Source organism: Diabrotica virgifera, chromosome 4 (genome assembly GCF_917563875.1).
Source record: "Diabrotica virgifera virgifera chromosome 4, PGI_DIABVI_V3a".
NCBI lineage: Eukaryota > Metazoa > Arthropoda > Insecta > Coleoptera > Chrysomelidae > Diabrotica > Diabrotica virgifera.
This window is the reverse complement of record NC_065446.1, coordinates 129,079,684-129,092,298: the sequence shown is the minus strand read 5'-3', so window position 1 is coordinate 129,092,298 and position 12,615 is coordinate 129,079,684. Positions and strand designations below refer to the sequence as shown.

At 32.3% G+C, this 12,615-nt stretch overlaps 1 protein-coding gene across 1 annotated transcript in view; it reads left to right on the top strand.

Annotated features, from left to right (window-relative positions):
* The first annotated feature begins 8,743 nt into the window (after positions 1 to 8,743).
* LOC114329330 (small integral membrane protein 14) overlaps positions 8,744 to 12,615 on the top strand; it is a 40,939-nt gene continuing 37,067 nt past the window's right edge. Inside the window, exons 1-3 of the mRNA XM_028278386.2 lie at positions 8,744 to 8,942; positions 9,004 to 9,107; positions 9,165 to 9,213. Coding sequence (XP_028134187.1) covers positions 9,024 to 9,107; positions 9,165 to 9,213 — 133 coding nt within the window. The 5' untranslated portion in view covers positions 8,744 to 8,942; positions 9,004 to 9,023. The remainder of the gene's footprint in view (positions 8,943 to 9,003; positions 9,108 to 9,164; positions 9,214 to 12,615) is intronic.

Genomic DNA, 12,615 nt, shown 5'->3' with positions numbered 1-12,615 from the left:
GACTTCTCAGAATCATAAAATTTAATTCGATACACAGAACGCTTGCGTAAAATTGTGGGCGTCATGTTACATATGAATGTGAGAACTGAGAACTGTGTTATATTTTTGTTTGGTATTCAGTCAGTTCCCATATTTTGTAGATTAAACATCACTTAATTTCTTTGTAGGTATTATTGTAATAATTCGGTTTGGTTAAGATAAAAATAGTTTATATCTCTTATTTGTACCTCCTATTACCTTATATTTCTAATATGAGTCCCCAGGAGACTCTAAGACGCGAAGATGATGATGAGATGATGAATGTATTAGGTAGGTACAATATTCCTCAGTCCAGTGGTGGATCTAGACAAATATGTTGGAGGGTAACTTCCTATGAAACACCAACCAAAAGACAAAAAAGATAAACCCAAACTGCTTAAAAGACATAAATAAGTTAAACGGATTAAGGTCCCTTAATTTTCTTAACTAGCGGGTTTATTGGGTTGAATTTATCCATATATATGGTTTAAGTTTAATTCAGGTACCTAATATAATATTTTTTCTATGGATGCTATACAATGTGCAACTTCTCTCACTACTTACATACATTCAAATCGAAAAATTTCTCACGCAGTGAGAAAAGTCGGTAATATTTTTTTCTCACGGGTTCTCCGCCGGTTTCCATCCATATGATAGCCGTTTCCATGGCAACATGCATAATACAAACACAATATTTTTTTTTGTCAAACAAAATTTGTAGAAGCAAAACTTACCAGGAATTACCTTTTAAAACTGTTCAAAAATAACTGGTGGGTAATTAGATTTTTAAATAAATAACGTAAATAAATTTTAAGAATATTAAATACCTACATGTACCTATATGTATTTTATTTGAATTCATGCATATAATATACCTAAAAGCACCTAAATTATTTAATTTTGAAGTTTGAACTCTTGACAAAACCGCATCCATAGAAAAAGTACAGTGTACAACACATGAGAAAATAACATATTTCTCCCTCGCTTGATTTGCGGGCACTCGCCTCGTGTCTCGGCTCGTGCCAACAAACTTTCGGCGCTCGTGAGAAATATGTCTTTTTCTCACTTGTACAATATACCTTAGTACATTCTTTCACGGTTTTTGCTCTAAATTTTAAAGAACCGCTTGGATTGACATGAAATATGGCATACGCATAGCTTACATGTCAAAGAAAAAAAGTGATATTGTGCCGATGCGTGCTTTTGCCCTGGGGGTGACTTTCACCCCCTCTTGGGAGTGAAAAAATATATGTCCAAAATAAGTCCGGAAATGAGTAAACTGACTAATTTTAAGTAACTTTTGTTTTATAGAGCTTTTCCGCCAAGTCAACACTTTTCCAGTTATTTGCTAGTGAATATGTTCATTTTTCAACAAAATAACCACATTTTTAGACGGTTCTTCGCAAATAACTCAAAAAGTAAGTATTTTGTTGAAAAAAACGTTCTTAGCAAAAATATAACCTGTAAAAAAGTACAAAAAAATGGTGTACGCGTTAGGTCTCTGGACCTTGGAGAACCAGAGTTATAGCCAATTCCCCAAATTTCAAGTAGAATATTTGGACGTGAAATATCCAAAAAATTAAGCACTTTTTGTAAAAAACCCATTATAACTTTTTTAAAGTGTTTAAAAAAACTTTATTTTTTTTTATAAAAAGTTTCTAGGATTAAATTTAAGCAAGTTACCCTCAAAATAAAGTGGGTCCCTTTTGTTTTGGCAAAAAAAAATCGGGAAGGCCACCCCCTAATTAGAAACTTAAATGAAATTAATCATTACCGCTATACCGCTCCACAAATTATTTTACTTTTTGTTGTGTTTATATGATCTGTAAGTTTCATCGAGTCAAAGTGCTTATTTTTAAAAAAATTTGGTTTTAAAGTAAAATTTTTAAAAATTTTAATTTTGAAAAATATGCTTTTTTTCAAAATACTTAACTTAAATTGTTAGAGATACCAAAAATCTCGAAAAAAAAAGTCAGCATTGCTTTTCTGAATATCATGTATTTTTGTTTTTCTGTTAGACAAAAATTGATTAAGATTTGCTGTTTCTAAATTTGCATACACTCGTGATCAGTGACTCGTTCAACCCCTTTTAACTACAGCCCTTTCAAAAATAATGACTTTGAACCGATGAAGCTTACAGATCATATAAACAATACATACACAAGTCAAGAAACTTGTGAAGTCGTAACAATTAAGTTCATTTGAGATACTAATTAGGGGGTGATTTTCCCGATTTTTTTACCAAAAAAAAGGGACTAACTTTATTTTGAGCGCAACTTGTTTACTTTTGATGCTAGAATTTTTTTTATTATAAGACAAAAATGAAGCTTTTTTAAACACCTTAAATAAGTTGTAATAAGTTTTCCCCGAAATGTGCTTCATTTTTGGTTATTTCACGTTAAAGTATTCCATTTGGAATTTGACGAATATGAACCTATTTTTCATTAGCTATAACTCTGCTTCTACTAGGTATAGAGACGTGATATATACACCATTTTTTTTTAATTTTTTTAATTTTTTTTAAATACTTACTATTTGAGTTATTTGCGAAAAACCGTCTAAAAGCGTGGTTATTTTGTTGAAAAAACGAACATATTTACTGGCAAATAACTCGAAAAGTATTGACTTAGTGAAAAAACTCTATAGAACAAAAGTTACTTAAAATGAGTCAGTTTATCCATTTCCGGACTTACTTTGGACGAATAGTTTTTCACCCCCAAGAGGGAGTGAAAACCACCCCCAGGGCAAAAACACATATCGGCACAATATCACTTTTTTTCTTTGACTTGTTAGCTACGTGTATGCCAAATTTCATGCCAATCCAAGCGGTTCTTTAAAATTTAGAGGTTTTGCAATATTTTGCCGTTAAAGAACGGACTACCTACTATTAGGCATGTTATTTTCACCCAATTTTGAAAAAATGTGAAAACGTTGAAGTATCCACGTCCGTCCGGTAGTCATAGGTACCAGGTAGAGGCACAAATGAGGTGTCGAATGAAAACTCATAACCCAAGGATGGTACTAAAAGTGAGAAATTTGATTCCGGTTTTAGAAATACAACCGGAAGTAGGTACGGTTTAGAGTCGGCGGAAGAATACAAGCTATAAAATGTGCCTATTATTCGACGCGCCTTAACAAGACGAGAACAAATACATATATACCTCCGGTTTCATTACTGTTTGTCCGTCTGTCCGCGAATATAGCTCCTCTATAGATGTAATGACAAATGCGAGGTGTCGAATGAAAGCTTTAACCCAACTTCCGGTTTTAGAGTTGCAACCGGAAGTACCTACTGTTTTAAAGTCACCGAAATAGTATAGTATAAGCGATATATTATTCGACGTTTCTTAGCAAGACGAGAACAAATGTATACTTTTGTTTTTTATATCATTTCCGGTTAAAAAATTGTAACCGGAAGTGCCATATTATAGTCGCAGAAATGGTAGAAGTGATATAACAATCAAAGCGTATTGAAAAATTGAATTTAGTTCCTTTTTAAGTCATTTCCTTTTAAACAATTATGTCCGAAAGTTTAGTAAGAGTTCAAATATCGAGTTCCGGTTCTACTTTCGATCAGTTTGGGTGAAAACCTCGGACTTACGAAGTCCAATTACTTGTTTTAACATTTTGTCTTTAATTTTGGACCCATTTTAATGAAAATATCAGCAAATGTTTATATATACGAAATCTGTTTTTAAGGATTAAATAGGCAAGTCTTTCTGTTATCCTCTTGTTGATCCTGAGACTGTAGAACTTGTTGTTTTTAATAAGTATTTGCGCAATGTAAATATTTTGTCTGAAATAATGAAAGCAATAAAAATAAAAAAACATTTGCATTGATATCAAAATAATTACGAATTTCCCGATGATTATCAGGTAATTAAAAATCGACCAATCATATCATTCCAAGTAACATAATTTATTCCACAACCTAGAGAAGTCAATACATCATATCCCCACTACATTTTCTCCGCCTTGTTGCCACTGACATAAGAATTTCAGTTAAAGTTTTTAAGATATCTAACATTGCATCTAATATTATTTTCGCATATCCGGCATATCTAATAGATTTTTAATCTAATATTTAATAGATCTAATATTACTTTCGTATAGTATTTAATATTACTTTTCGTTCCCTCTTATTTAGCATAGGTATTTAACATACATTAAATATGTGTTACTAACCTAGAATACCTATAGTATCTGCTTCTAAGATTATTATACAGGGTGTCCAGAAACTCTACCGACAAACGAAGACAGGAGATTTTTAGATAATTTTAAGATAATTTAACCCAATTCACTTAGTCCGAAAATGCTTCCTAAGGGAGCTAGAGCTCTTTGAAGATGGCGTCATGTTATTAGTTTTTCTTAAATAACTCCAGAACGCTTCTATTTAGAAAAACAAAAATTGGCATGCATATTTACTTTCCCGAAATGAATCGATTCCATCCATTGTGAATTTCTAGTACCGGTCATAGGCGTCCGTTTTGGGTAGGGCAACGGTTATTTTATCGCATAACTTTTTTGTCTTTAACTTTTGAGCACTTCTGACACTGGATTATTAAATTGTGAGGTATTCTAGTACTAAAAGGTACTCTTGCTTTAAGTCGGTAGGACACACCGTTTTCTAAAAAAATCGATTTGAATGTTTTTCGTTTTGGGAATTTGAAAAAAATTGAAAAATATTTTCAAAAAAAACGATGTATTTTACTAAATTAAAGCAAGAGTAACTTTTAGTACTCGATTACCTCATAATTTAATAATCTAGTGTCAAAAACGCTTAAAAATTAAGGACAAAAAAGTTACGCTATAAAATAATTGTTGACCTACCCATAACGGACGCCTATGACCGGTACTAGAAATTCGCAATTAATGAAATCGATTTATCTCTGGAATATAAATAAATGTACCAGTTTTCGTCTTTCTAAATAGGTTTTTTTTGAAATTTTTCTTTGACATTTAAAGAACGAAAAATTTTCAAATCCATTTTTCTAGAAAACGGTGCGTCTTACCGGCTTAAAACAAGAGTAGCTTTTAGTACTAGAATACCTCACAATTTAATAATCCAGTGTCAGAAATGCTTAGAAGTTAAATACAAAAAAGTTATGCGATAAAATAACCGTTGCCCTACCCAAAACGGACGCCTATGACCGGTACTAGAAATTTACAATGGATGGAATCGATTTATTTCTGGAAAGTAAATAAGCGTACCTATTTTCGTTTTTCTAAATAAAAGCGTTCTGGAGTTATTTAAGAAAAACTAATTACATGACGCCATCTTCAAGGAGCTCTAGCTCCCTTAGGAAGCATTTTCGGACTAGGTGAATTGGGTTAAATTATCTTAAAATTATCTAAACAATCTCCTGTCTTCGTTTGTCGGTAGAGTTTCTGGTAAAACCTCTATTTATATATTTCATTTTCCCTGTTTTCAATAGTTTGATAGTAGTTACGACAATTATTCATACTAAGTACCTATCTTTTATTGAAAAGTAGATTTTACAATGTCATATACCAAGAAAACTGTTTGGTAATTACTTACGTCTGCCTTTCTTTCACAGTCGTCGTCAGGGACATGTTTGCCCAGGTGGTGTCTGGAAGAATACAAGCAGCCCTAACTGAAGTTGGCGACTTGTATAAAGAAGAGAGACATTGATAGTCAATGTTCAGAAAACACAAATCGTCAACTTTACGAAAAGGATAGCACTACAATACCTAAAACCACCGGTGCTGGGAGGAACAGAGTTTTTATTTGCCGAAGAAACAAAATACCTTGGGGTTTATTTTGATCATATAGGCTTGCATGGAATACTCACATCCTGAAAACCGCACAGAGAGCTAATATGTCTTTGGGTAAACGTCGAAGAATGTGCGGTAAAAATTGGAGGCTTAACCCCAAAATGACTCCATAGTTATATACAATGGTTATTATACCAATGATAACTTATGGGTCGGTGACGTGGTGGACAATAAACAGCAAGTGGGAGTAATAAGGCTGCTGGGTAATACACAAAGGCTAGCATACCTGTGTATTACGGGGGCCATAAAAACAATTCCTACAGCAGCATTGGAAGTCCTACTGAATCTTCCACCACTTCATGTCTTTATACAGAGCGAAGTCAGATCAGTGATGCACAGATTAATGCATAGTCAGCGACATATAAACCAAGTGCTTGGTGCTGAGCATAGAAAGCTAATCGAGGAGCTAAAAGCAGATATTGTGATGGGGTAACCGGGCAACCTATCGATGCAACAGCTACGAGATGTAGCTTTCACAATAAGTTCAAAATTAATATATCAGGCAGGGAAGACAGGAAGGAAGATGTACCCATACCTGGTACACTGATAATAGGGACAAATCAAGGGATACATTTCCCGGTAAGTCTATCTAAGAATGTCACGATTTTCAAGGCGGAAATAACGGCAATCCGTCCGTCACTGCGTGGTAGAAATAGAAAGGCAGAAAAAAACGTTTAGTTCAATTGCCATCTTCACAGATAGCCAGGCAGCGCTTAAGGCACTCAATTCTCTAGAGGTCAATTCTAAGCTAATATGGTATTGTGTGGGTGCCCTAAATAAACTAGGAAACCGTAGCAAGGTTACGGTAGCCTAGGTACCGGGGCACGAGAGTCATAAGGACAATGAAAAAGCAGATGAAACAGTTCATTACAGAGTATTCGCCAACATTTACGCCAGACCTAATAAGCAAAGACAGAAAACAGTCGAAGTCATAGTAGATCTGCTAACTCTAACAGGGCACAGTAAGCTGAATAGACACTTAAAGTTGATGTGATTATCAGATAATAACCTGTGCAGATTCTGTCACCTGGAGGAAAAACAGCAGAGCACATTCTATGTCAGTGTGGCACTCTGGCAAATGTGCTGTTCTTTGCGTTAGAAGAAGAAAATTCACCGGCAAAGAGCTACATGGAAGGTTCAGTCTCGAAACTATTAGACCTTATATAAACGGTCAGAGTCAGACCAGAGAATGATAATAATATATTGTTGCTGGACAGGTAAACTGTTATTGTATATCAGGTGTATCAATCAAACTGTGATTTTTCTCAAAGTTCGCGTGACTTTGTGGAAAATTGTAGCATTTATAAAATACTGAAATTATAACCAACTATATAAATAGCCTCATGTTTCTTAACATTCTGTTTTTTTTTATTCATTCGCTTATGTTGGATAATAAAAAAGTTAAGTACTTTAACCTTAAGTACTCTAGCCTTGCTTTTCAATACATGGTGTTTTTAAATAAGTATGGCAAACTTTAAGGGTAATTTTGCACGAACAAATAATGACAATTTGCTTGATAACCGTATGCCCGTAAATGCTTCGTTTCCGAGATAGGAGATGTTGAAATTTTTCTTACAAATTGACGATTTATTTAATGCTCTAAACTCGGTTAAGATATGCAAACATAATTTGGTGGGTTTTAAGAGGTAGTTATTGGGCATTTTTTGATATATACAATTAGGAATTTAATATTTGCCATTGGCGCGTATACGGGTAATACGACTCTTATGTGCGTCAATGGTGAACAAAAAATTATTAATTGTATGTCAAAAATGCACAATAACTACCTCTTAAAACCCACCTAATTTCATTTGCATATCTCAACCGGTTTGTCAATCGTCAGTTTGAAAGAAAAATTTCAACACCTCTATCTCGGAAACGAAGCATAATTTGCGAATATAAGTTTATAAACCAAACTGTCATTATTTTTTATGCAGAATTGTCCCTTAAAGTTTTCCATACTTATTTAAAAACAACATGTATCGATGAAAACAGTAAAGTTGTAAAGTATAGTAAAGTTGTTAAAGTACCTAACTTTTTTATTAGCCAGCATAAGTGAATGAACAAAAAAACAAAATGTTAGGAAATATGAGGCTATAGTTGGGTTTTAATTTCAGTATTTTATAAATGCTAGAATATTCCACAGGGTGACGCAAACTTTGAAATAAAATCACAGTTTGATTGGTACATACGCCTGGTAAACAATGACAATTATTTAACTAAAAAAAAAAACAGTAAAATCCTTTATAAAAGGTATATTTAAAATCCCTAAAAAGGGCTACATCACAATCACATAACTAGTTTTCGACTGGTTTACCAGTCATCATCAGTGCTTACGTGACATGTACATGCTAACCACCAAGATATAATTTAACAAAAGTATGTGGGTCAAAGCCCTGTAAAAGTAGTCCGTCAAGGAAACATCGGTTTAAAATGCTACATTAAAAGTGGACTTTCAAAATACTTCAAACATTCACGCTTAATGTAGCATTTTAAACCGATGTTTTCTTGACGGACTACTTTTACAGGGCTTTGACCCACATATTTTTGTTAAATTATATCTTGGTGGTTAGCATGTACATGTCACGTAAGCACTGATGATGACTGGTAAACCAGTCGAGAAAACTAGTTATGTGATTGTGATGTAGCCCTTTTTAGGGATTTTAAATATACCTTTTATAAAGGATTTTACTGTTTTTTGTATTACATGGTATACAGCCAACTACAGGAAAAAATTTTCCTTATGGATTTTTTAATTATTTAACTGTCCAGCAGCAATATTATTACAGCGATATTAAGCGAAAAATCACTTAAGTCGGACAACAGGTTTAGGAAATTCGAAACAATTAATAAAAATGACTAATTTTTAAGGTGGTGCGTTAATTTTTTGGATAAGTGTATTATTTTACGAAGTTGAATGCCGGCAACGCTGCAAGACGTTACTGTCATTGTCGTGTGTCAAAGCAATATGTTTGACAGTTTTGCCTACGCAAATAAATAAACAAGGAAATACCATTTTATTCTACATGGATTTACTTTAGTTGAATTTAGGTGCAGTCGACATTACTCCAAACATTTATTTTAAATCAGCAGATATTTCATTTTAAATTAGAAGCCACTATCAACAGGTAAAGCGCTGACATTGCACCAATATGGAACTATGTATTTTAAAATATGGTAAACTTTTAGGTACCCAAGAACACAAGAAAATGAGTAATGAAGGATTTGACCCTTGCCAGATAGTTCGAGGATTATGGGAACATGAAATGTCTATGAGAAGGCTCCTGGATGTGGTATGTTTTTTCAATTAGTTGAAACAAGAATAAGGTTTTTAAATATAAATATTTCAGTTGAGGAACTCCCAGTCCTACTGTACTGATAATGAATGTCTAGATGTTGGTAAGTGCATAGTTTAATAATTATTGTCATTAAACATTTTTCAATCAAAAACTGTTCCATGCTTTGAGTAACATTAAAATAAATAAATGTATAGCAGGTACTTTTGTTTTTAATTAGAAACAGTTTGAGGACTATTAATTAAAATATTTTAAAACTTACTGATTACTTATGTGACTGAATCATAATAACTTCCTCATATTGTTTTCTTATCTTGAATACATTTGTTAAAAATAAAGATAAATGTTTATGTAGGACAGTTGTTGGTGTTTGAAAAACCATCATATTTATTATATCAATTAAAAATCTTCACAAGGTTAACAAATCAAAAAATCAGTCTAAAGGTTACTAAAATTGTATGATATAATAATTAAACTTAATTAAATTAGCTTTTTATTTGTTATTATAAAATATACCAATAACATTGTAATGTAGTCCAAGTTTTACATGGTTTTGAATATAAGCTTAAACGTTTGGCCACACAGGCGATTTTTTACGGCTCTTACGGTAGCCGTAAAGTATCGCCCGTGTGGCCAAACGCTAAATTTTAAATTTGTAAAATTTAGAAAGAATGAGATATTATGATAAAATAAAATTCCTCTTTAATTTGCTATTATTTGTAATATTTCTGTATGTCTTATGTATTTTACAAGCTCTGGTTATGACATGTCTTTATTTTGCCTTTAGGTTTATATTATACACTCATGGAAAAAACATTGAATATTTTGAAATTATCATGTGAAGTGAAATTTTTTCTGATGCAATCCTTATACGTCTCAGTGTCATAGGATTAGGATTTTTTTGAATGGAATATTTTAGTCTCATATAAATGCTTGATTGGACATAAATCTGATTTAGGCTATACCTATACACTTAGTAGACAATGTAATTTTTAAATTGAATCTCATATCTCATCAAGGTAAGTATTCACTATTCTAGCAACATGAGGATGTGCATTATCATGCATTAGCACAAAACTGTCATATCTCATATGGCTGGTAAATGGCAAAAATGATCTTCAAAAATGGTTTCAATGTACATATCAGCTGTCATTCGCACAATCACCTCCACAAATCCTGTATGTCCTTTGCAAGCATTGCTACCAAAACTGAGGCTCTGTATGAAGTTACAACTAGCATACCATTCTCCAACTCTTCTTTAGAGGAAGCTTCGTCAATCACACTTGTATATGATAGACGGTATGCCAGTTGTAACCTCACACAGAGTTTTAGTGACAGTGCTATGGAGCTCTATTTCTTGGAAAGAACATACCAAACTTATGGAGGTGATTGGACGAATGACAGCTAATATGTACATTGAAAACATTTTTGAATGTCATGTTTTGCCATTTGCCAGCAATATTAGATATAGTTTCATGCTAGTGCACAATAACGCACATCCTTGTGTTGCTAGAATAGTGAATACTTACCTTAATGACATTTAATTTAAAAATTATATTTACAACCATATAGCCCATATTAGATTCGATTAGATTAATCTGATCGAGCATTTATATGAGACTTTAAAACATTGCTTTCGGAAAAGAAATCCTATTCCTAAACACTGGGTCTCATGATAATTTCAAAATATTCGATATTTTTGTTCATGAGTGTATTTTGGAATTATATTTTGACAATTAAAATTGCCCAGTTACAACATGAACAAGGAAAACAATCAATTATCAACAGATAAGTCTAGAAAATATATTTTTGCATGGTATTTCATTTTTAATTTGTGCCTTGTACTGTACTTTTGAACAATGCATACTAAAACATAGATAAGACTCTATCAGTAGATAAATAATTTTCCATTTAGTTTTCATACTGATGACGTGTTATGACCTGTTGATTTAAATGCTATTATTATTTCGTAAAACAATGTTTTTAAATGTATATAAAACTATGTAACTATATGTAATATATAGTTTTATATATAGTATATATAGGAGGGGAGGGGAGAAGTTGGTAAATTAGTAGTTTTTATGTTTTTCGTCAATATTTCTAAAAATAAATGGTTTAGCGTGAACAATATTCTATATTAAGAGGATCGGAACGTATTTTCGGCTGCAATGCTATTCAAATGGGGATTCATTTTTTTCAAATCCTGAGAAAACTAATAAGTATTTTGGAAAAATTTAAACGCAGAATGAAAGATTACGTTATTAACGAGGGCCGAAAGTCCCTGAGAACTTCTACAATGTTTATTTTAATAAGTTACAGGGGTGAAAAAACTAAGAGAAAATTTAGTGTGATTTTTAAATTCAAATATCTCATTCAAAATAAACTTTTTATTTATTCTAAGGGACTTTCGGCCCTCGGTAATAATTTAGTCTTTCATTCTGCGTTTAAATTTTTCAAAAATATTTATTGGTTTTTTCAGGATTTGAAAAAAATGAACACAATGCCGTGGTAATATTTTCCAAATCTGTCTTTGTCTTACAATGCACTCAACCGAATATAATATTGTCAGCATATATTGTCAGTCAGACACTGACAATCAGTGACAATTTTAAATATTTGACATTGCATCGGGAATATTTTGAGAAATTGATTAAATATTATTGATATATAGTGTATTTGATAAATAATTGATTTAAGACGTGAACTTAATAAAAAGTTATTTATTGTGTATTATTTGTGAAAGATCCAAGCAGAGAATACATCAGATATATCCTGTGATCCAAGTATTTTGTTGTTAGAGATGTTCAAAATTGTAAGCGTTCCAAAATAACAACATATTATTAAAAAATCACTTTAACACTTTTCCTCTTTTCTCGATTGATTATTAGTTTTTGTTGTACAAATAAATTATTACAATCACTGAAAACATAGTTAGTGAAAAAATTATCACATTTATTAACTGAATTAATAATTTGCAATTATAAAAATAACAGTTATCCAAGAACATTCAAAAGCCATCTCTTTAAAATAATTATGACATTTTCAAGTAGAATGACATTCTAGTAATGTTTACATATCCACACCAGTGTGAATTTTACTACACGTAATTTGCCGTGTAAAGACAGAAAAAGTAGGGATACACGTAAAATATTTGCGAATTATGTACCCATAGCCTTATATTTGAAACGAAAATTTTACTGTTGGAAAGATAATTCATGTGACGTTGTCCATAGAAAGTTCAGAGTGGGTTTCTTCGTACCAGAGATTTATATGGCCTAGGCCTGTAGAAGCTTCTTGAAGGTGGTGAGGTTGGCGTTCCTTCAAGGGCTTATCAGTAGCATACCACCGGCCATTGAAATAGCAAATTATATTTAGAAAACACAATCATGTTAAAAAAATTAGTTTCCTCAGTAATAATATTATAATTTGCCCAATAAATGTAAAAAATATGGAAAACCTCCACTTTTCACCCTCTGTAACTCCGGAACCGTTGATTTTATAACAA